The sequence below is a fragment of the Plectropomus leopardus genome, chromosome 7 (genome assembly GCF_008729295.1).
Source record: "Plectropomus leopardus isolate mb chromosome 7, YSFRI_Pleo_2.0, whole genome shotgun sequence".
NCBI classification, from domain to species: domain Eukaryota; kingdom Metazoa; phylum Chordata; class Actinopteri; order Perciformes; family Serranidae; genus Plectropomus; species Plectropomus leopardus.
The window spans coordinates 24,419,786-24,442,915 of NC_056469.1; the positions used below are offsets into that span (position 1 = coordinate 24,419,786).

A 23,130-nucleotide genomic window follows, 5' to 3' on the forward strand; every position below is an offset into this window, starting at 1 on the left:
TTCACCGGATGCAATGCTGCTCGACGTCCTGCCTGATACGTCCTGCTCTGTGCGGCTTGACCTTGATGCGGTTGCTGTCTGTGTCCGGATAAAAGTCGCCGCGTGTTTAACGCGGAGCGGAGCGGCGAGCCGCCGCTGAGACGCGTTCGGTATGACAAGAACGTCCGCAATCGCCTCCGGATGCCGCGCCGCGGCCGCAACGTGCCGCTGACGGATTCGGTGGAACTTAGATGTCAGGGGCCTGTGAGCTGCTTGAAACCAAAACTAGGCTATGTTTTGCACTTTAAGTAATTTGAATAGGTAATTTAAAGAAGACTGAAGTTCACAAATTCTCTCCGTTCACTTCTCCGTTTTAGAGAAATTCTTTCAGCATCGGTCCTGTTTTTTTCTGCAAGTCAAGCGCTCCTTTGATTTTGCCAAGACAAACAAGGCATATTCCTGGCATTAACGCAGCCAGTTGCTAAACACTGGAAAAGACTTTGTGACACTAATGTTCCATTTGAAAGTGAGACTTTAGCTCCTACAGCAGCGGATCAGCTCACTGGTGGATACAGCTTTTAGTCCAGAGATGGGGTGGACTTCCTGCATCATCTTGTAAGTTTAGATGGAATTTTAAACCTATTTGTTAGTTTTACTTCAATAGTTTTTGTCATACATTTCTAGCTTGATTCCAAAATTAAATGTGTATACACTGTGACATTGTAGAGCTGCTTCTTAGTGTGTATCTTCTTAGTGTGTATCTTCTGATATTACAGATGAGCAGTGTTTATAGGTTGACTGAGAGAGTGTCAATATACCATATATAAAGCACCAACAATATTGTATAGTTGCAACCGCTGTGTTGATTGTGTCACAGTGTTTGTTCTGTTTCTGTTTGCATCAACTTTGGACGAGCAGCTCAGATGACCCCAAACTGATAAACAGATCGAACTTTCTCTGTCCTTGCACCTCTCCAGGTTTCTGTTTGTGTCAGTGTGTGAGTGCTGGCGGCTGCCCGCACCCCAGCCTCTGATGCACGGGGCGGTCCAGTCTCCCCAGTACCCCCAGCCTTATGCTCCCAACCTGCAGGAGCAGTGGGACCTCACTGTGCCAGAGGGTTACCAGATCCAACTCACCTTCACACACCTGGACATCGAAGCTTCTGCAGGCTGCTATTACGACTCCCTCACAGTCAGAGCCACATTTCAACACTCATGATATCCAAAACAAAAGACCAGTGTTGCAGTATTTGAGTTCTGAACTGACTTGATTGCCAGCTTTGACAACTTGACTTAAACTTTATTGACAGCTTTACCTAGCACGCTTTCTGTACCAACTACGTACACAAATCTGTTTCACTGATGCTGCCAAAATGTGCTTTAGTATATTCCATATAACTGACTGCATGATGGGTTAGGGTTAGGGTTAGGAGGCAGCACCATGTTATTTTTTTGGAGGTTTTGTCTGGCTTGGCCAACATCGGCTCACATGGGAGCCCCCCTCCAAGTCTTAGCAACACAGTTGGAAATGTCCCTTTTTTTTGGCTGTTTGGCCCTCCTTGGGTACAAATCTTCATTAAAAGATCTTATCTAGAAGTACACACTCCTAAAAACACATCACTCAGGTACTCAAGCTATTTTATCTTTATTATTATTATTATTTTTAAAGGTTTTAAATAACAAATTTGTATGTTATTTTTGCTCCACTCTTTAAAACCTGAGCAAATTAGTTTAATTTCTTTCAAAAACATGGGGAAATGACAATAAACTACTGAAATACACATGGCTTAAAAATAGCAAGAAATTAGTAAAATGGTCAAGAAAATTAAATCAACAAAAGAATGAAAGAAAAGTTTAAAAAAAAAAAAAAACAGAGGAAAATGAACCAAAACAAAAGAACATAATTTAAAACATTTTTGATAATTTTCTAATAAGTCAGACAGAGTTTTAAACTGAAATGTTTGAAAAGTGCCGAACAGGTGGAGCAAGAAAAAAAACCAACTTTTCGAGGTTTCGAAATTTTGTCCATGAAAATGTGTGGGAGCCCAGTATTATAGCATCTTTAAGCAAGAAGAAGACTTAAGACTCAGACTACAATCCAGACAAAGAAGACATGACTTTAGCTTAAGGTTTGGTGTCTCAGCTGCAACACTGCAAAATATTTGGCTGCTGATAACAGCCGCAACTGCATGGTGTACTATATTATTTTCTCAGCTACTTTTCCTCGTCGTGATTCAGATTTGTTCCCTTATACGATCCTTTAGGTTCTCTATGATGCAGAGATCCTGGGAAAGTTTTGTGGCCAAGAGAACACTGCTGATGGGCATCACCCTGGCAACCAGCCCATCTTGTCTCCAGGCAACAGACTCACCCTCATATTCCAGTCAGACAACAACAACCCGGAGCGCCACCAGAATCTGGGCTTCTCTGCTCAGTACCAGGCGACAGGTATCACTACTCCTTCCTCTGTCACCTCACTCTTCACGAATCTCCGCCTCCCACTGATTAACGTCTTTTACGTAATCAGACATCGACGAGTGTTCTGCACCAGAACCTGCAGATGGATCAGGTCCACTCTGCTCTCAGATCTGCCTCAACACCCTTGGGTCATACCTCTGCTCCTGTCACCACGGCTACGAGCTTCGCCCAGACCAGCGCACCTGTGTGTGTGAGTATTGTGCAGATATATAGTGTACATTCCCATGTGTAAATGCTTTAGATTAATTTTTGCCATTACTTGCAGGTATACATCAGCCAGTAACTGCTGTCAACATGGCAAAGACATAAATATCGATAATAACAAATGAAATATATATTCAACACTGCCCTAGCAAATAAATAAATAATAAATTCATGCATCATATTATAAATCCCTACTATTATGCGGGAGACAGTATTTTTCAAGTTCCTTAACCCTAACCTGCCCTGTCCCCATGGGCCTTTCTCCAACTTCTGTTACACATATAAAAAGTTTATTGCATGGACATTATAGAACAAATCAATTAATTGATTTTTTTTAATACAAGGTTGGCATGATGGTATCAATGGAGAAGTCACTCAGGTTTTTTAAGTGGGGTTGTATGAGGTACTTATCCATAGTCTGTGTATTACAGACAGTAGATGGCTGTCAGCATGCCCCCAATTTAAGGGAGCTGGCTTAAGTCCAACATGAAAGCTAAGCAATGAATTGCTGTAGAGAGGTCAGCGACAAAATGTATTATAGCCACCAAAAAAAGGCAACATCAATTTAATTTGACCCTATACTGAGATTATTTTCACTGCTTTACCATGCTGTCAGACAGCAATTTCCAATGGAAAACTGAAGCCCTTGTTGCTCTCTACAAAGCCAGACTCCATTAATAAAAACTGTGATTTAACATCGTTGAAGACAGGAGCTGCTGGTTTACTGCTGCCTTGATTAGTTATTTTGTTTGTGTTATTTTGTGACTGTGACATTTTGAGGAGTTAGTTCAGATTCACCAAATTTACACAACAACACAAACCAACTAACTGATCACAGCAGTGGTAGACCAGCAGCTGCTGTGTTCAGTGAGCCAAAATACCTGTTTTTGTCCATGGAGTCTGGTGGCTTTGACAAGAGCATAGATGGGGAACTGAAGATGCTAAAGGCTTTACTGTCTAAAATGACAGTCTGATGGAAAGGAAAATCTGTGAGAATACTCCACATAGTGCACAATTAAACTGTTATAGATATTTTTAGGTGGGACTTTTTTAAGTGGCTAAAATATGTTTTGTACCTGCCTCTGCAGCACATTGCTACCATTTTTCCAAACTGGGGGTGTGCCTATTGACATCTACCATATGTAATACACTGACTATATGGATAAGCACATCATACAACACCTCTTCTGAAAATCGTAACTATCCCCTTAATGTGGACATGTTGTATACCTGCATTAATATAATCTTACTTGGTAGCAGGTAGCTAAGCAGCTGATGTTGAGCCACTAAAGGTAGGCATGAATCAAGCACCACATTTAATTTAACTGAGTGTTTCTATTAAATTTCCCAGTGTCCTGCAGCGGTGGTATATTTAATGAGCCACAAGGATATCTGTTCAGTCCAGGATACCCAAACCCTCCACCTCACGCTGTGTCCTGTCAGTACATTATTTCTGTAGAATCCGGCTTCACTGTCGCTCTCAATTTCACCGACAACTTCCACATCGAGAGCGTGGACACTGAGGAAGGCCCAATCTGTCTTCATCACTGGTTAGAGGTAATGACAAGCAGCTTTATAGTTTCATATATGGAAATGAAGAGCAGATATGTTATATAATGAACTGTGCACTACTTCTCTTTTTAAAGATGACCATCCCAAACAGAGAGCCCATCAAACTGTGTGGTGAAAAGAGTCCAGGTCTGATAGTTACAAACTCTAACACTGTCCGACTGGAGTACCACACTGATGATGAAGGCCAGAGCAGAGGCTGGAGCCTGGACTACAGCACAAACAGTGAGGGCGAGAGGAACGAGAGCAGAAATATGATGATGAGCAATTAAACTGCATTTTGGCATTAAGTGAAATACATTTTCCAACATATTGTCTGATTCCAGCCAACTATGATTTGCAGTTGTGGATGTTACATGTCTGCTTCTCTCAGGAGTGCAGTGTCCTATTCCTGGTAACGTTGCTAAGGGCAGGGTCACTCCTATGTTGACTGAATATTTCTACAGAGACTACATCTTTGTGCGCTGTGACCAAGGATACAAGCTGATGATGGTTAGATGAAGCTTTATTTTGGTTTCAGTGTCTAATAGAGCAAACCTCTTTGTTACAGTGTGTTAAATAAAAACAAATATTAGGCTAAAGTTTTATCGGCTCTCTGCTTTTTTCTCTGTCAGGATGGTCAGGAGGTCCAAAGTTTCTCTACGATGTGCCAAAGCAATGGACAGTGGCACCTCCCCCTGCCAGAATGCCACAGTATGTTATGTTTTAGCTCAGAAAATTAATTGAAACTAGATAGCATTTCAACCACAAATTACATCTTTTTGATAATTTCCTGTTACTGGCAAATAATATTATGTTCTTGTTTTGTTCTTCTGCAGTAACTGATTGTGGAGAACCTGAACCTTTGCTGAATGGAGGGGTGACCTTCCTGTCTGGCTTTCAGAATCAGTACCTTTCTGTTGTTCAGTATCACTGTAATGAACCATTTTATGCTCTCTTTGGGGGCATAACTGGTAAGATATAAATATTTAGTTCTATGATGTATAGTTTTAGATTTTTCCTACCTTTCCTACCAGCTGTCGGTTACCCTTTTACCATTAATGTCTTGCAAACTTGGCGTTTTATGTGATGAATACACAATAGCTGTGTTCGAAACCGTCCCCTCATTCACTCACTCACTTTTAACTATGTTGTTTGTATTAAATAGTGCACTATATAGGGAAAACCAAATGAGATTTCGGGCACTGCATTGGAATTTTTTTCCTTCAGAAATATGCAACTACATTGCATCGTGGTAGACAAGAGTTGAATGTAGTGTACATCGTATGTTCACTCAAATTTGCTGTGCATCGTGGACATTTTATAGTGCACTATATAGTGGATGAAATTAACAGCAGAGAATTAGAAAAGAACTACAAAATGGTGAACACACTACATAGTGCACTATGTCCGTGATACGAGACGGTTTCGGACAAAGCTAATGTCAGCATAATTTAAGAGTGTGCTAAATGATTTTTTAATAGTACAGATATTAATGGATTTCAAGACATGTACAGTCTCTCCACTCATTAAATCCATTTAATCTCTTTTCTAAACTTAGAATGTAGGTAAAAAAATGTATTTTTAGGATTATTTCCTTAGGGTCAGGCAGGTGATTTGGTCAAGAAAAAAAAAATCCTCATTAATTGGATTAAAATAAGTACGTTTGTTATTCACGTAATTTAACATTTAATGACATATGTCCAGGGTTGGCATTTAACATTGAAATAAGCCCATTTGTTGAAATAATTAATGTATATTGAAATAAGTAAGTTTTTTATTCACGTAATGTAATGTCACATGACATACGTCAATGGTTGGAATTGAACTTTTTTGTCCTCGTGCCACTGTGGCTGGGTGAATCCAAAACTACAAGTCACTCAATAGATTATCACTGTTTTTTAGGCTGCTATGGGAAACACTTTTAGCAGCCACTTGTACATTTTATCACTATTTGGCTAGTGGCTGCGACACACACAGGACATGAACAGCAGGCTTCAGTGTGAAAGTCGAGAGTTTGTTTGACCATCTACCCCACCCTATGCAGAGCTGCTCTTTATGCTATGGCAGTTGCTCAAAAAGTTTAAAAAAATTCAGCCACCCACTGCATCTCGTACTTTTCTCGTCAGTATCACTGACCAGTTGTTGGGTTTTGGACAAGTTGGGAGTGAGATCACATTGAACAGTGATGTCATGGCGTACTGACACATCTGAGAGAGTCTTGTATATCACTGACTGATCTTTTTTTCTTCTTCTCTCTGCTCTGCAGTTAAGTTCACCTGTGAAGCCGACAGAAAGTGGAGATCCAACAACGATATCGTTATCAGTCCAACATGCATACCAGGTATCGCTTTTCATTTCAACAATAAAACATTGGAAAACCCAATCTAGAGCTAAATCTAGAATTATTTATATGGAAGACTGTACTTGTATGAAACCTTATAAATACATGTACGTCTGTATCCCATCCAGTTTGTGGCCAACCCACGAAACTCCTCTCAACCTATCAGAGGATCATTGGAGGCAATGACGCTCCAGACAATACCATCCCCTGGCAAGTGATGCTGAGTGTAGATGGAGGAAGAGGAGGAGGCATGGTGATTGCAGACCGCTGGATAATGACTGCAGCTCATAACGTAGTAAATAATGGTAATCCAGTATCACAAGACACTGTTCGGGTAAGTGGGCTACTGTAGGTGTTATCTGCGTGCCCGTTGCGTCCTTATTTTTGAATTTTTATATATTTCCTTCTGTGCTGTTGATTTGCAGATTTACATGGGACTTACTGATGTTAAAACCATGTTGGGCTCTCCGGTGTATGCTGACTCAATCCATATACACCCCGAATACCACAACCCCAACTTCTTAAACTACAACAACGACATTGCCTTGATCAAGCTGCCCCACCGAATCACATTCAACTCATCCATCATGCCAATATGTTTGCCAGAAGAGAATGCCACATACATTAACGGCGAGATGGGGTAATTAAGCAGCTGTTGGGATTTATTTCATGTATAATCAGTTTTTATGCTTTTATTTTCTCCACATAAAGTTGTGTGAAATCAGTAATTTTGCCATGTATTTAAACTTCATATTGCTATTTTTCCCTCTTGCTCTGCCAACTATGAATCTTTTAGACAGGAAGACTCTGATTTCATCTTTCTGCTGAGTTCACCATAACTGCCTCTTCTACATGTTTTTCAGACTGGTGTCAGGCTATGGCATAACAGAAACTAACAACCGACGGATTTTAACAAATAAGCTGAAGTACCTGCAGGTCCCTGTGGTGGACCATGACACGTGCAGTACTTCAGTCAATTTGTTGAAGACGACAAGGGACAATGTACCAGATCTGACCAATAACATGTTTTGTGCTGGAGTCCCTGAAGGTAGGATGGACTCCTGTCAGGGTGACAGTGGAGGCCCTTATGCCCTGAGACACAACGGACAGTTCTGGGCTGCTGGGATTGTCAGTTGGGGGGTTGACTGTGGAAAGCAGGGAACATATGGAGTCTATACCAGAGTCGCTAATTACGTGAACTGGATCGACAAAACTATGCAGGAAAACTGAAATACTGTTTTTGCAGTGCTCTTGCATATTGTGTTAGACAATAAACTATGAATTAACCATGTGAAACCTGAACCAACTGGTTAGCTTTCAAAAACATGGGGGAAAAAGGCAATCAGAAACTTTACAACAAACATCCCACTAATTAGGAAAAAAATAGTAAAAGGTGACAAAAAATGACCTGAAAATTAGTTTTGGGGGTAAGAATTATTTGAAAATTATTAAAAAACAAGGTAAAATGTCCACTATATTGAAATTATTCTAATTATATTTTTTAAAATTATGAAACAGGAAAAAAAGAAGAGAAAAAAAATGACCACAAATTACAGTGTATTTTTTCTATAATTGTCTGGACTTTTTGAGGTTATTTCGTCTCATTTGTTTTTGCATTTTACTTTTCCTTCTTATGCTTTTTTTCAGATAATTTTCTTGTAACCTTTTACAAATTTATTGCTAATTGTTGGGCCATTTCTTTTTAAGTGCCTTTTAAATTACCTTCTCCACATGTTTTTGAGAGAAGACCAACCAATATCCTCAGGTTTGAAAGGGTTAACATAATGTTCGAGAGTTCAGAAAAATGACCAAGTGCAATCATGAATAGAACAATTTCAAAAACTTTTTAAAATTGTTGAATTATTTTGTCATACTGATCATAAAGTCAATGAATTATATTAATATCTCCCCAAACCATTTTTGAATAAAGTGACATAATACAGACTTAAATGTATCCATGTTTGTATCTCAAGTTAGTCACATGTTTTTTTTCTGATAAAGAGAGCGGGATTAGTAATTCCCTCTTAACAACTTTGTATTTGTTGGTCACTACAATACATGTACCTTGCACTATGTCTAAAGCCATTATTGTATCGTTAATTATTGCGTAGACATGTCCATACACTAGATGTAATTTGATTATGTGTCATCATGTAATTCGGTTAATCAGAGATATTGAGCCATTATTTTCCCTGAATTTCTCTGCTTAATACCTGTGTTTACTTTGCCAAAACAAACAAATCCTGAAGGTTAAATTGCATTGCAAAATACTACAGACCACAGCCTGTGTGACATTAATGGTCCCTTTTAGTTTGAGACATTTTGCCTAAAAGTGCAGTAACACGGAGATAAACTTATAGCAGACATGGGATGGACCTACTGTGTTGTATGGTAAGTTTTGTTTTTTTTGTTTTTTCTTTTTCATGAATTTTTATCTTGGGAAAAAATTAGTATTTACACATTGAAAGAATTGAATAGTCAGTGAAAGGCAAGGCTACTGTTTTTGTAAGTTCATTAACAGAGATGTCGACTCACAGCAAGAGGGCTCTGGGTTCGAGCCTGCCAGCTGGCCTGGGCCCTTTTGTGTTGAGTTTGCATGTTATCCCAAATCATCATGGTGTTTTCCAGGGTTCTCTGGCTTCCTCCCAAAGTCTATAATTGTCATTACATGTTATGCCATTGTTATTGTTAAGAAAGCATTGTTGCCACATACTTATATGTCATGCTAGAGAAAAGGCTGACATTGTTGTGTTACATGTCACGCCTGCCACACCCATTTTGCTTCCTTAATACCAGTCTATGAGCAGGTTCATAAGTTTGATTATACATGATGTACGTTACAGAAAACTAAGCTGAGAGTATTTGGTTGCAAAAGTTCAAAAAAATTGCATCATTATGTTTGCTCTGTTTCTGTTTGTATCAACTTTGGACTCATACCTTAATTCAAATCTCTGTTTGTGCAAAATTCCAGGTTTCTGTGTTTGGCAGTGAGTGAGTGTCAGCAGCCGTCCAACTCTGAGTCTGTCTCACATGGGGAGATCCAGTCCCCCCAGTATCCCCAACCTTACCCTCCCAACCTGCTTAAGAAATGGAACATCAGGGTTCCAGAGGGCTACCAGATCCAGCTGTCCCTAACACACCTGGATATTAAAACTTCTCCGGGCTGCTATCAAGACTCTCTGACGGTCAGAGTCTTTGTCATTTGTCATTAACTTTGTCTTGAATATTTGTGACCTGCACAAACTGAGGTCTTGAATTGGAACCAGGGACTCAATCACTTTTTTAAATTATCAAATCATTGCAGGGTAATTTTTATTTTGTATTTGTCCTGGTAAATGAAAGGTTAAAATCTTAAACTATAAAAAATCCCACAACTCAATTAAATACACTCATGAGTTCGAGCGTTAAAGACTAAGGGCCCGTGTCCACATAGTGTCTTCTTTGAAAACTGTTCCCAGTGAGGAGAGATCATGCCACCTCCAGAAAAGGTGCTGCATCCAGCATCTTTTTTTCAGTGCTTTAGTATTTGTGCACCCCAAGTGTGAAAAATTATAAACACATTTAGCTACACTGACAATGTCCATTTTACCCTCTATGCTTTACAGGTTCTTCATGATCAAAAGGTCTTGGGGAAGTTTTGTGGCCAGGAAAATTCGACTGATCACCCAGGCCAAGAGCCGATCCTCTTTCCAGGCAACAGACTGACTCTCATCTTCCAAACAAGTAACTTCACTGCAGAGCTTCAACAGCACATTGGCTTCTCTGCTACTTCCAAAGCAATAGGTAGAGCTTTTCTGGTCACTTCCATCTTCTTTATAATGCATTATGTCCCCTAACCTTACAGAGAAATTCCACCTTTGGTCTGTATGATTAGTACCAACAAACATATTACAACATCATGTCTGTAAGATATAAATGAGATCATCAAAACTTTCAAAGAATAAGTCAGTGAATTTGTCATGACTGTCATCATTGTATCCAAATTATTACTCGTTTGAAACGCAATATGCAGTTTAAATTCCACTTAAGGTTCGGTTCTTCCTTTAATTATCTTCTCATTATCAGACATAGATGAGTGCTCACAACCTCTTGAAGATGGATCAGCTCCGGTCTGCTCTCAGATCTGCGTCAACACCCCCGGCTCTTACCTCTGCTCCTGCCACCATGATTACAAACTTCATTTAGACCAGCGCACATGTTTGAGTGAGTACCGTACACAGTAAATGCATGCTTATTTGTACGTACTTTAATGTGTGTCATCCCTTGAAGGTCAGTTATTACATCCATCTATTTTCTGCCACTTATCCGGGGCTGGGTCACAGCAGCAGCGGCAGGTTAAGAAAGGTAGTCCAGATGTCAATCTTCCCAGCAATGTTTTCCAGCTCCCCCTGGGGGATCCTGAGGCATTCCCATGCCAGATGAGATGTATAATTTTTCTAGTGTGTTCTGAATCTACCTCGGGGTCTCAAACCAGCTGATCATGCCTGGAAAACCTCCAAAGAAAGACATCCAGGAATCATCCCGATCAGAGGTTTGAACCACCTCAGTTGGCTCCTTTCAGCGCAAAGGAGCAGCTGCTCTACTCAGAGCTCCTTCCAGATGTGTGAGCCCTTACCTTGTCTCTGAGGATGAGCCCAGCCACCCTGGGGAGGAGACTCTTATTTGGCAGCTTGTATCCCCAATCTCATTGTTTCGGTCACTACCTAAACCCAACCTAAATCAAGAGCTTTGCCTTTTGGATGAGCTCCCGCTTCACCTCAACAGTCTGATATGCTGCGTCGATATGCCTGACAATCTCACACTCCATTTTACCCTCACTTGTGAATGACCGACCATGATACTTGAATGTCTTCACTTACAGCACCAACTCAAAAAGGAGAAAGCTTTTTGGCAGAGAACCACAGCATCAGACTTGGAGGTGTTGACTCTCATCTCGTCTACGTCCCGCGCATCTGCAAACTTCCCCTTTTGGCACGTAGAAGTTCATGGTCTGATGAAGCCAGCAGAATCACATCATCTGCAAAGAGCAAAGAGGCAATTCTGAACTCCCCAGTTCAGACTCTCGTACCCCTGGCTGATCCCAGAGATCCTGTCCATAAAAATCATGAAAGGCATCTGTGACAAGGGATGACCCTGGAAGAGCAGACATCCAATGAAAATGTGCTTGACTTTTTGCCAAGAATGTGTACAAAGCTCTCACTCCAGTAATAAAACGACGGGATGGCTTGGAGCAACTGCAGTGGTACCCAATACTGCCTCGGTACCCACAGGACTCCATGAAGGAGTAAGCCTTCTCAAAGTCCGCAAAATACATGTACACTGAATGGGCAAACTCCCACAAATGCCCCAACAACCTTGAAGGGTGAAGAGCTAGTCCACTGTTACTTGCTTCTCTTCATTATGAGTTATGACAAATGGTCTAAACCTCCTTTATATGACCCTGGAATAAACTTCCCCAGACCCCATGTAGGCTGAGCCCAGGTAGGTCCCAGGTAAGCTGAACAGTGTTATTCCCTGGTAATTGGAGCACAGGCACCGGCCCCCTTTTTAAAAATTGGAATCACTACTGGTCTGGTCTGCAGGTACTGTCCTCAACCTCCATACAATGCTGAGGAGGCTTGTCAACCAAGACAGCCCAACAATGAATAAATTCAACAGGATGAATGTAATCCACAGTCAGTAGTTATAACACCAATTTTAGTCATCTTCATTTTTAGGTGAACTGCTCAGTCTCTTCTTCCTCTTCTTGCCTTTTGTCCAGTTTCCTGTGGTGATCAGATATTTGACAAGCATGAGGGACATCTGGCCAGTCCAAGATACCCTCATCCCTCACCTCCTTTTCTGTCCTGCATGTACATCATCACTGTGGAGCCCAGCCTCCCTATCACTCTTAACTTCACTGACAACTTCCACATCGATAGCACGGACACTAAGCAAGGTCCCAGCTGTCTTCATCACTGGCTGCAGGTATCGTTTCTTTAAAACAAATAACATTTAAAAAACTGCTACCCCAGTATAGCTCACTTTAAAGAACTTCATTACAACTCCTACCCTGATAGGTGACCATCCCAAACAGAGAGCCCATCAAACTGTGTGGTGGAAAGAGTCCAGGTCTGATAGTTACAAACTCCAACACTGTCAGGCTGGACTACCACACTGATGTTGAAGGCCTGAGTCGCGGTTGGAGCCTGGACTACAACACGAATGGTGAGGGACAAATGTTGACAGAAACAATCAGTAACAATCACATATCTACAACTGAAATGTTTGGCTATTATGTTATTCCCAGAGGTCGAATGTCCACTTCTGGGAAATGTGGCCAAATGCAGCGTAACTCTCATGGTTTGGTGTTTTTTCTTTCACTGTCAAAATAATAATATGTTCTTGTTTTGTTTGTTTGCAGCTAAGGATTGTGGAGAACCCGAACCTTTGCTGAATGGAGGGGTGACCTTCCTGTCTGGCCTTCAGAAACGGTACCGCTCTGTTGTTCAGTATCACTGTCATGAACCTTTTTACACTCTCCCTGGAGGAGTAAATGGTGAGATACTTATAAATTATTAGAAAAATACAATTGATGAAATGTTAGTTCTGATATGGCTTAACTAAAATTAAATGCCACTATCTTCTTCCCTCTGGTCTTCAGTTACTTTCACCTGTGAAGCAGATGGAAAGTGGAGATCTTATCAGAACGAAGTCATTCCAACATGTTTACCTGGTATTTATGCCTTGTGATGTCTGATCAACAAAATTTTCATTCAAACATGAAGTCTGCATGAACCTAACTTATGTCTGCCCTTTTCAGTCTGTGGAAAGCCAACAAAACGAATTTCTGCCCATCAGAGAATCATTGGAGGCAGGGAAGCTCCACACTATACCATCCCCTGGCAAGTGCTACTGAATATAGATGCAAAAAGAGCAGGAGGCATGGTGATTGCAGACCGTTGGATTATGACCGCAGCTCATGACCTAATACATAATGGAAAACCAGTATCAAATGAGACTGTACGGGTAAGTGAGCCACTATTGGTGTTACCTGCATTCCTGCTGCCTCCATAATTTTGAACTGACTTTTATTTTCTCCTTTGCTGTTGATTTTCAGATTTACATGGGATATTCTGATGTCAAAACCCTGCTGGGCTTTCGTGTGTTTGCTACTTCAATCCATATTCACCCTGAATTCAACCCGGACAGCTTAGACTTCAACAGTGACATCGCCTTGATCAAACTGCAAGACTCTGTTACATTCAACTCATCTGTTATGCCAATATGTTTGCCAGCAGAGGGTGCCAAATACATCACCGGCGAAATGGGGTAAAGTAGCAACAGAGACGTATTATTTCATCATGCTATTTAATTCATTTCATATTTGATTTGTTTACTTCAAAGTCATTTTCCCCTTGTTGTGAAATATATAAATCTTGTCGAGCTTGCAGACAGGAGGTCTGATTTGCGGTGTTCACCACTTCTTTTTTTCTTTTCAGACTGGTGTCAGGTTTTGGCATTATGACAATTTACCCCCCACGGTTAACAAAAAAGCTGAGGTATGTGCAGGTCCCTGTGGTGGATCAGGAGACATGCAGTAATTCACTCAATAAATTTAGGAAGACAAGAGACAATGTACCAAGACTGACAAATAACATGTTTTGTGCTGGAGTCCCTGAGGGTGGGAAGGACACCTGCCTTGGTGACAGTGGAAGCCCCTTTGCCCTGTTTGAAAACGGACAGTTTTGGGCTGCTGGGATTGTCAGCTGGGGGATTGACTGTGCACAGCAGGGAACATACAGATTCTATACCAGAGTTGCTAACTACATGGACTGGATCGACAGGACCATGTTGGAGAACTGAAATTTACAGTAATAAAAAAAAAAGAAAATCTACAATAACATGTTTTTTTTTTTTAAATGCTATAAATGTACTCTTTTTGCAGTATTGATGTATATTGTGTCACAAAAAAATCTATAAATTAAGCTAATGTTTTAGTTGACCATAAAAATAATCAAATGCAAATTTCTACTTATTGTGATAAGAAATATTTCAATACTTCCTGAAATTACTGAATGAATGTCAAAAGGGAATTTAAATCATTGCATTATACTTAAATCTCTCACAAGTAATTTTTTACTCCATCCATTGCCCCTTTTCAGTCTTCACCATACTATGCAGGGTGCTCACACTCTCAAACGTTGTAATGTATGAAAAACTGTATTATTCCTCATTTTGCAAAGTCTTTTAGTCACTAAGCCATTACTTGCTGTAGTTTTCATTAGTTTATGCCAACATTTCTTTTTGCCAAGACAAACAAATCCTGGAGGTTAAATTCCACTGCAAAACACAACAAACCACAGCCTGTATCACATTAATGATCCATTTCAGCACCACACAGTAATGAGAGCCTAAAACTGCTGTCAAAAGAGCTAAACTTACTGCAGACATGGGATGGACTTACTGTGTTATATGGTAAGCTATGCTAACAAATGTTATATTACCTTCATGTTGTGTGTTGTTTTATTGTGAATATTTATCTTTGAAAATTTTTATCTTGAAAAAAAGTTTCAGTATTTACATGCTATAAGTGTTATACTACAATACAGGGCTCTGTATGATACATTTTTAAAAATTTGAGTAAGTGATTAATTTTACAAGTACAATAAAGGAAACTTTATTTGCTTGCAACTGTTAAAATGACTATCACTGTGTTTCTTCTTTTTCTGTTTGAATCAACTTTGCACTCACACCTTGGTGCTAACTCTTTCTGTTTGTGCATAATTCCAGGTTCCTGTGTTTTGCAGTGACTGAGTGCCAGCAGCCTCCGGACTCCAAATCTATAATACATGGTCAGTATAATTAAGATCAATAAGTCAGTCAGTCAAGACTTGCTTAATCAATGAGCAGCTCCAAGATTTGTCTATAGATGACGTTATAACAATCATGATCTGAATTCACTGATAAAAAATCATTTAAACAAGGTGTTTTGTAACCGATACTACATCTATGTGACTTGTGACTGAGCAAAAAGGGCAGGCTGATGATGGTTTAATTTTTTTTTCTTTCACTGGCAAAATATTGACATTTCTTGTTTGGTTCTTGTGCAGTAATTGATTGTGGTGAGCCTGATGTTTTGCTGAATGGAGGGGTGACCTTCCTGTCTGGCTCTCAGAATCAGCATCACTCTGTTATTCAGTATCACTGTAATGAACCTTTTTACACTTTTCCTGGGGGTGTAAATGGTGAGATAATAACATATATTATTCCAAAAAATATAATTAAAAAGTATTTCAATTTCTTTTTATGTAGCTTAATTGAAAAAAAAAAAATCTCCTGGTCTGCAGTTACTTTCACCTGTGAAGCAGATGGAAAGTGGAGGTCCAACCACAGTGATGTCACTCCAGCATGTATACCAGGTATTAGAACCTTGATAAACCTAATCTAGGAAACTTGAGTTAAAAAATGAGTTAAAAAAATGAATATACTGTATGTTTCTGTGAAGCTAATTTATGTCTGTCTCTTCCAGTTTGTGGAAAGCCCACAAAACTTATCTCTACTTATCAGAGGGTCATGGGAGGCAGTGAAGCTCCAGACAAAACCATCCCATGGCAAGTGCTAATTCATGCAGTAGGAGAAGGTGGAGGGATGGTGATTGCAGACCACTGGATTTTGACTGCAGCTCAACTTGTCGTACGTAATGGAGGTCTAGTGTCAAACAAGACTGTTAGGGTAAGTGGGCCATTGTAGGTTTTATCTGCATGCCCATTGCCTCCATGTTTTTGAAATTACATTTTTTTCCTTCTTTGTTGTTGATTTGCAGATTTACATGGGACTTACTGATACTGAAACCCCGTTGGGCTCTCCTATGTATGCTGACTCAATCCATATTCACCCCGAATATCAACCCTTTTCTAATGACATTGCCTTGATCAAACTACGTGACCCAATCACATTCAACTCATCCGTTATGCCAATATGTTTGCCAGCAGCAGGAGCCACATACGTTACTGGAGAGATGGGGTAATTAAACAACTGAGAATTCTGATTTTATAATGCTATAATCCATTTTTAAAAAAATCAATTTGTTTTAAGTTTTTTTTTCAACCATTTAATCATTTCATCTTGTATTTTGGTATGTGTTGTGCCTACATGTGAATCTTGTTAAGTCTCTGTACAGATGATTCTGATTTGCTCTTTTCTATTCAGTTCATCATAATTGTCTTGTCTTAATTTCTTTTTTCAGGCTGGTGTCAGGCTTTGGCTTTATTGCCGTGCACAAAAGAAACACAAAGCTGAGGTACGTGCAGATCCCTGTGGTGGATCAGGAGACATGCATGAACTCAGTCTCTCCGTCAAGTCTTTCAAATGACACGTTTTGTGCTGGAGTCCCTGAAGGTGGGAAAGACTCTTGTGCTGGGGACAGTGGAAGCCCCTTCGCCCTGAGAGACAACGGACGGTTCTGGGCTGCTGGGATTGTCAGCTGGGGGGTTGGCTGTGGAGTGCAAGGAAAATATGGATTCTATACCAGAGTTGCTAACCACATGGACTGGATCAACAGGACCATGTTGGAGAACTGAAATTTACAGTAATTTAAAAAAAGAAAATCTACAATAACATGATTTTTTTTAGAAAAAAAAAATGCTATAAATGTACTCTGCAGTGTTGATGCATATTGTGTCACAAAAAATCTATAAATTAAAGTAATGTTCTAGTTGACCATAAAAATAATTAAATGCAAATTTCTACTTATTGTGATAAGAAATATTTCAATACTTCCTGAAATTACTGAATGGATGTCACTAACTACATGGACTGGCTCAACAAAACTATGCAGGAGAACTGAAATTTACAGTAATTCATAAAGTCATAAACTATGATTATTTTTTTTTAATTACGCACAAACTCTTTTTTATTAATTTGTCTTTTAGTTTGGTTGGTTAGTATTAGCCATTGTTGACTCTGTTTTTCTCAGTTTTATACCAGCATTTATTTTTGCCAAGACAAACAAAACCTGGAGGTTAAATTCCATTGCAAAATACTATAAACCACAGCCTGTGTGACATTAATGGTCCATTTGAGGATGAGACATTTTGCCTAAAACTGCAGTTATACAGAGATTATTATCGACATGGAAATGACCCACCGAGTTATATGGTAAGCTATGCAAACAAATGTTTACACCTTCATGTTGCATATTGTAGTGAATATTTCATGTTATGATTTTATTTTTATGATTTTTTATATTTAAAATAATTCACAGTGTCAGTGTGTAACTGCACTACAGCTCTGTCTATAGGCAGTTTTCAAGTTTGACTTTAAGTGGTACATTTTTCTAAGTGCAGTATAGCAAACTAAATCAATACTATTTTTTTGCAGTTGTTAAAACTCACCGTCACTGTGTTTGTTCTGTTTTCTGTTTGTATCATCTTTGGACCCACACCTTAGTTCCTCCCTCTGTTTGTGCTCATTTCCAGGCTTCTGTGTTTGGCAGTGAGCGAGTTCTGGCAGCCGTCCACCTCTGAGTCTGAAGTGCATGGCGAGATCCAGTCCCCTCAGTATCCCCAGCCTTACCCCCCCAACCTGCTGAGGCAATGGGACCTCTGGGTTCCCCCAGGATACCAGATCCAGCTGTCACTAACACACCTGGATATTAAATCGTCTTCAGACTGCGATCAAGACTCTCTGACGGTCAGAGCTGCAATGAAACCTAATATTATGTTGTCATTCAATCAGTGTTTTGCTCGTCGTTCATCATTTCGCTGTTAGTGTTTGTGAGAAGGCACAACCTTGTCGGCATCCAGCTTCACTGACCTTTTACGGCTCTTGTGCTGCTGTAAGCTAAAGGCCAAACAAGCCTGCTAGTTTGGCAGGAAGTGCCTTGTAACGATATGTGGTCTCACAATGTCTGTTTTATTCTTCACACTTTTCAGGTCCTCCATGATCAAAAGGTCTTAAGGAAGTTTTGTGGCCAGGAAAACTCAGCTAATCACCCAGGCAAAGAGCCGATCCTTTCTCCAGGCAATAAACTGACTCTTGTCTTTCAAACCAGTGACTCCACCGCAGAACTCCAACCGCACATTGGCTTCTCTGCTACCTACAAGGCAATAGGTAGGACTTTTCTGGTCACTTCCATCTTCCTACAATGCAATATGTCCCAAACCTTTAAGATAAATTCCACTTTAAAACATAAAGAACATTATGCTTTTCCAGGTATTTTGGTCAGTGTGATTAATATCAGTAAACACACCACGATCCCTTTAAGCTGAAAATAAGAACATTAAAACTTTTGAAGAGTCAATCAGTAAACTCATTATGGATGCTGTCATTGTGTCCTCGAAGTGGTTTAATCATTAAGCAGCTGTGAGATTTGTCTCATTAGATGTCAAGACGAAACTTTTTTCGAATTTAATAATTAAAATTAAGGCAAACAGCAATAGAAATATACAAAAATAAATTAAACTTTAAGTTAGTTTTCACACTTTTCATTATCAGACATAGATGAGTGCTCACAATCAGACCTTGAAGATGGAAGAGGTTCACTCTGCTCTCAGATATGCGTTAATGTCCCTGGTTCTTACCGCTGCTCCTGCCACCATGGGTACAAACTTCATTTAGACCAGCATACATGTCTGTGTGAGTATCATTTACACTGAATGCATGCTTGTATCTTATTGTGCGCCAAGCTTTGTCAGTAGTTACAGCATGGCATTAATGTGTTAGTGTAGAAAATAATCTTCATTTTTAGGAGAATCACTGAATCTCATTTTGCTACAATAATACCTGCTTTTACTTCTTGTTCAGTGTTCTGTGGTAATTGTATATTTGACAAGCATGAGGGACATCTAGCCAGTCCAGGATACCCTCGCCCCTCACCTCCTTTTCTGTCCTGCAAGTACATCATCTCTGTGGAGCCCGACCTGACGATCATTCTCAACTTCACCGATAACTTCCACATCGATAGCACGGACACTGAGCAAGGTCCCAGCTGTCTTCATCATTGGCTGCGGGTATGGTTTCTTTAAAACAAATGACAATTAAAAAACAAAAAAGTGCTACCCCATTAAACCTCAGTTTAAAAAACCTCACTACAACTCCTCTCCTCATAGGTGACCATCCCAAACAGAGAGCCCATTAAACGGTGTGGTGGAAAGAGTCCAGGTCTGATAGCTACAAACTCCAACACTGTCAGACTGGACTACCACACTGATGTTGAAGGCCTGAGTGGTGGCTGGAGCCTGGACTACAATACTAGTGGTGAGGAATGAAGGGAGAGAGACATGAGGTCTTTTGTTCATGCAGAGATTGTACCATTGGGGAGCTGCTAAGTCACAAAACCAAATAACAACGGCATTAGGCCAGCACAGTATTTGATTTTAGATAGCATGCCGGCATGCTGGTGGCAAGAGTCATGATGTGTAACACAACAGCATCTGCCTCGAGTGTTACATATAGCATCTGTCGGACAGTGCTTTCTAAAAAATAACAATGGCATAACGTGGAATTAACCATCAGTTACTGTCCCTGTTATATGACCGCTGATCTCGCCTTGCGCTCAGAGGGCAAGGAGCTCCCAGAGATCATTGTCTCCGTAATTTCAGGACATTTTCAGTAGCTGCTCTTTTTCTTTGAATTAGATTCAAATTGCTGCTAATTGTTTTTTAAATCACCCCTGGTGCTAAGTTGTACACATAAGACATCAAAATGCCACACCTCCATGGTCCCGTCCAGTCAGCTATCCCTTTTACACAGATGCTGATTCAACATAGCCAATACCTCAACTGTTGACTTAAAAGGCCAGACAACTGTGTCCCACCACTCCATGGCTGTACCTTTTACAAGGTAGGCAGAGGTAGAACAAGATTGTGACATTCTTCCTTGAGGAGGCTGTATAAGAGGGGCAATGGTGTTTTGTTCGGCTGACAGTAAGTCACCCCTGCCTTAACTCAATATTTTTAGACTTATTAGTCTAAGTCTATTTTATTTCTTTCGCTGGCAAACTATTAACTCTTGTGATGTTCATTTGCAGTAATTGATTGTGGAGAACCGGATGTTTTGCTGAATGGAGGGTCGACCTTCCTGTCTGGCTCTCGGAATCGCTACCTTTCTGTTATTCAGTATCACTGTAATGAACCATTTTACATTTTCCCTGGGGGAGAAAATGGTGAGCTATTTATAATTTATTATAAAATGTTATCAATAGAATTTGATTTTCTGATGTAGCTTAACTAAAAATAAATGTTATTACCTTATTCCCTATTCAGTTACTCTCACTTGTGAAGCAGACGGAAAGTGGAGATCTAACAACCATCTCATTCCAACATGTATACCTGGTATTAAAACTTTGTAATATCTAATCAAAGACACTTGAAGTCAAATATGTCTGTGACTGTGTGTGAACTTAATTTATGTCTGTCTCATCCAGTCTGTGGACAGCCCACAAAACTCCTCTCAGCCTATGAGAGGATCATTGGAGGCAGTGACGCTCCAGACAATGCCATCCCCTGGCAAGTGCGACTGGATGTAAATGCAAGAAGAGGAGGAGGCATGGTGATTGCAGATCGCTGGATTCTGACTGCAGCTCATCTCCTAATTCCAGTATCAAATGAGACTGTACAGGTAAGGGGCTAATATAGGTTTTATCTGCATGCTCATTCTCTGCATTACTTTAACATGAACTTTCTCTAATGCTGTTGATTTGTAGATTTACATAGGAGGTAACAGTGTCAACACCAAGAACGTCTCTCGTGTGCATGCTGCCTCAATCCATATTCACCCTGAATACAACAACCACAATGGTTTTGACTTCAACAACGACATTGCCTTGATCAAACTGCAAGACCCGATTACATTCAGCTCATCTATTATGCCAATATGTTTGCCAGCAGAGGGTGCCACATACGTTACTGGCGAGATGGGGTAAAAGAAGAGTTTTATTTCATGCTATATAATCTGTTTTATATTCTGTTAATTTTTTTAGTTATCCTTTTAATTTAATAATTTACTCTTGTATGTTTATTTTTATTATGCTTTCTTTCCCCTTTGTTGTGTCAACATGTGAAAAATGTCCAGTCTCTGTACAGGAGACTGATTATTTTTATGCCTCTGTGCCGGTGATAACCACAGCCGGAGGCATTATGTTTTCATGTTGTCCATCCGTCCATCTGTCAGTCTGTTTGTCCCATTTTTGTGAATGCGATGTCCCACTAATGCCTCAAGGGTTTTTGTCAAATTCAACAGAAATACTCCCTTGGACTCAATTATGAACTGATTGGATTTTAATGTTCAAAGGTCAAGGTCACTGTGACCTTGCATCCATCTTATTCTCTTGAATGATATATCTCTATTACAGCCAGAGGGAAATTTTTCAAATTTGACACAAACATCCACTTGGATTGAAGAATGTACTGTAACATGTTTTTGGCCAAAACTCAAGAATTCTTATGCTAATTATGACAAAAATTGACACAAATGTTTCACAGAATGCAATTATGAAGTGCTGACATTGTGCATCCAATGGTCAAAGGTCAACTTCTCGGTGACATCATAATAATCTGCAAAATCACTTTTCTGGTTATTACTTAACATCATAGCTCAGGAAGAGAAGAGGAGGCATTTGGACAGATACTGAATCGGTGACACTAATCTTGAATCCTGATTGTGGAGATATTCTGTGCTGCTGGGGGGAAGATTTATGTGAAGCATCCATGTTTTCACAGACATAGACGTAAACTGTAAGAGAAACTTAACTGTTGCAGGGACGCAAAGAACCGCTGGGTTGTAATTGTAGTTTCTACTGAGTTCACAATAACTGACTTGTCTTAATTTTTTTCAGACTGGTGTCAGGCTTTGGTCGTGGTGGCCAACAGCCTCCAACAAATAGGCTGAGGTACGTGCAGATCCCTGTGGTGGATCAGGAGACATGCATTGAGTCAATCACTTCGTTAAAGCCTAGAGACACCATACTAAGTGTGACCAATAACATGTTTTGTGCTGGAGTCCCTGAAGGTGGGAAAGACTCTTGTGCTGGGGACGGTGGAAGCCCCTTCGCCCTGAGAGACAACGGACAGTTCTGGGCTGCTGGGATTGTCAGCTGGGGGGTTGGCTGTGGACGGCCAAGGGTATATGGGTTCTATACCAGAGTTGCTAACTACATGGACTGGATCAAGGAGACCATGCAGGAAAACTGAATACAGTAATTAAATCAATATCAAACAAAGTGTAAAATGATTTAAAAAACATTATTTTGCTATAAATATACTCTTTCTGCAGTGTTGATGAATATTGTGTCACAGAAAGCTATGAATTAAAATAATCTTCTGGCTGACCTTAAAATGATCAAATGCAGATTTCTTATTGTTTTTAGAACCATCTCAAAACTAACATTTTTCTTCAAGAGCTCACAAAGACAGTCGTCTCTCCTGTGCTGATATTTGATTGCATACAAACTCTGCTTCACTTGTAATTTATCTAGTTTGGTCAAGTGAGCAGTTACTGGCCTCGTTTTTTTCTCCACTTCTTGCTTGCCTTTTTTTTCTTTTTCTTTTTTTTTTTGCCAGAACAACTTTGTTTTAAATGCTGCAGCAGACTTGCAGC

At 40.0% G+C, this 23,130-nt stretch overlaps 2 protein-coding genes and 1 long non-coding RNA gene across 3 annotated transcripts; all 3 read left to right on the forward strand.

The window, feature by feature from the left end:
- Nucleotides 1–270: 270 nt before the first annotated feature.
- On the forward strand, nucleotides 271–22,872 carry LOC121945424. The gene is given in 36 exon segments (XM_042489582.1): nucleotides 271–594; nucleotides 957–1,170; nucleotides 2,243–2,426; nucleotides 2,506–2,646; nucleotides 4,012–4,217; nucleotides 4,307–4,454; nucleotides 4,603–4,721; nucleotides 4,844–4,922; nucleotides 5,048–5,182; nucleotides 6,478–6,552; nucleotides 6,681–6,886; nucleotides 6,978–7,192; nucleotides 7,416–7,778; nucleotides 9,524–9,737; nucleotides 10,158–10,335; nucleotides 12,314–12,519; nucleotides 12,612–12,759; nucleotides 12,956–13,090; nucleotides 13,355–13,560; nucleotides 13,652–13,863; nucleotides 15,325–15,386; nucleotides 16,064–16,145; nucleotides 16,781–16,993; nucleotides 17,510–17,575; nucleotides 17,577–17,654; nucleotides 17,656–17,691; nucleotides 18,012–18,225; nucleotides 18,468–18,645; nucleotides 19,030–19,170; nucleotides 19,339–19,544; nucleotides 19,644–19,791; nucleotides 20,564–20,698; nucleotides 20,799–20,867; nucleotides 20,960–21,153; nucleotides 21,239–21,453; nucleotides 22,370–22,872. Coding segments are annotated over 36 exon segments (5,802 nt in total). The 5' UTR covers nucleotides 271–568; the 3' UTR covers nucleotides 22,725–22,872.
- On the forward strand, nucleotides 8,045–14,397 carry LOC121945246 (complement C1r-A subcomponent-like). The gene is made up of 11 exons (XM_042489333.1): nucleotides 8,045–8,943; nucleotides 9,524–9,737; nucleotides 10,158–10,335; nucleotides 10,618–10,755; nucleotides 12,314–12,519; nucleotides 12,612–12,759; nucleotides 12,956–13,090; nucleotides 13,196–13,267; nucleotides 13,355–13,560; nucleotides 13,652–13,863; nucleotides 14,034–14,397. The coding sequence occupies exons 1-11, from the start codon at nucleotides 8,918–8,920 to the stop codon at nucleotides 14,395–14,397; spliced, it is 1,899 nt and encodes a 632-aa protein (XP_042345267.1). The 5' UTR covers nucleotides 8,045–8,917.
- Nucleotides 14,500–15,947, forward strand: LOC121945317. The gene is made up of 3 exons (XR_006105951.1): nucleotides 14,500–15,009; nucleotides 15,325–15,386; nucleotides 15,847–15,947. It is a non-coding gene; the product is annotated as an uncharacterized LOC121945317 (long non-coding RNA).
- Nucleotides 22,873–23,130: the final 258 nt, after the last annotated feature.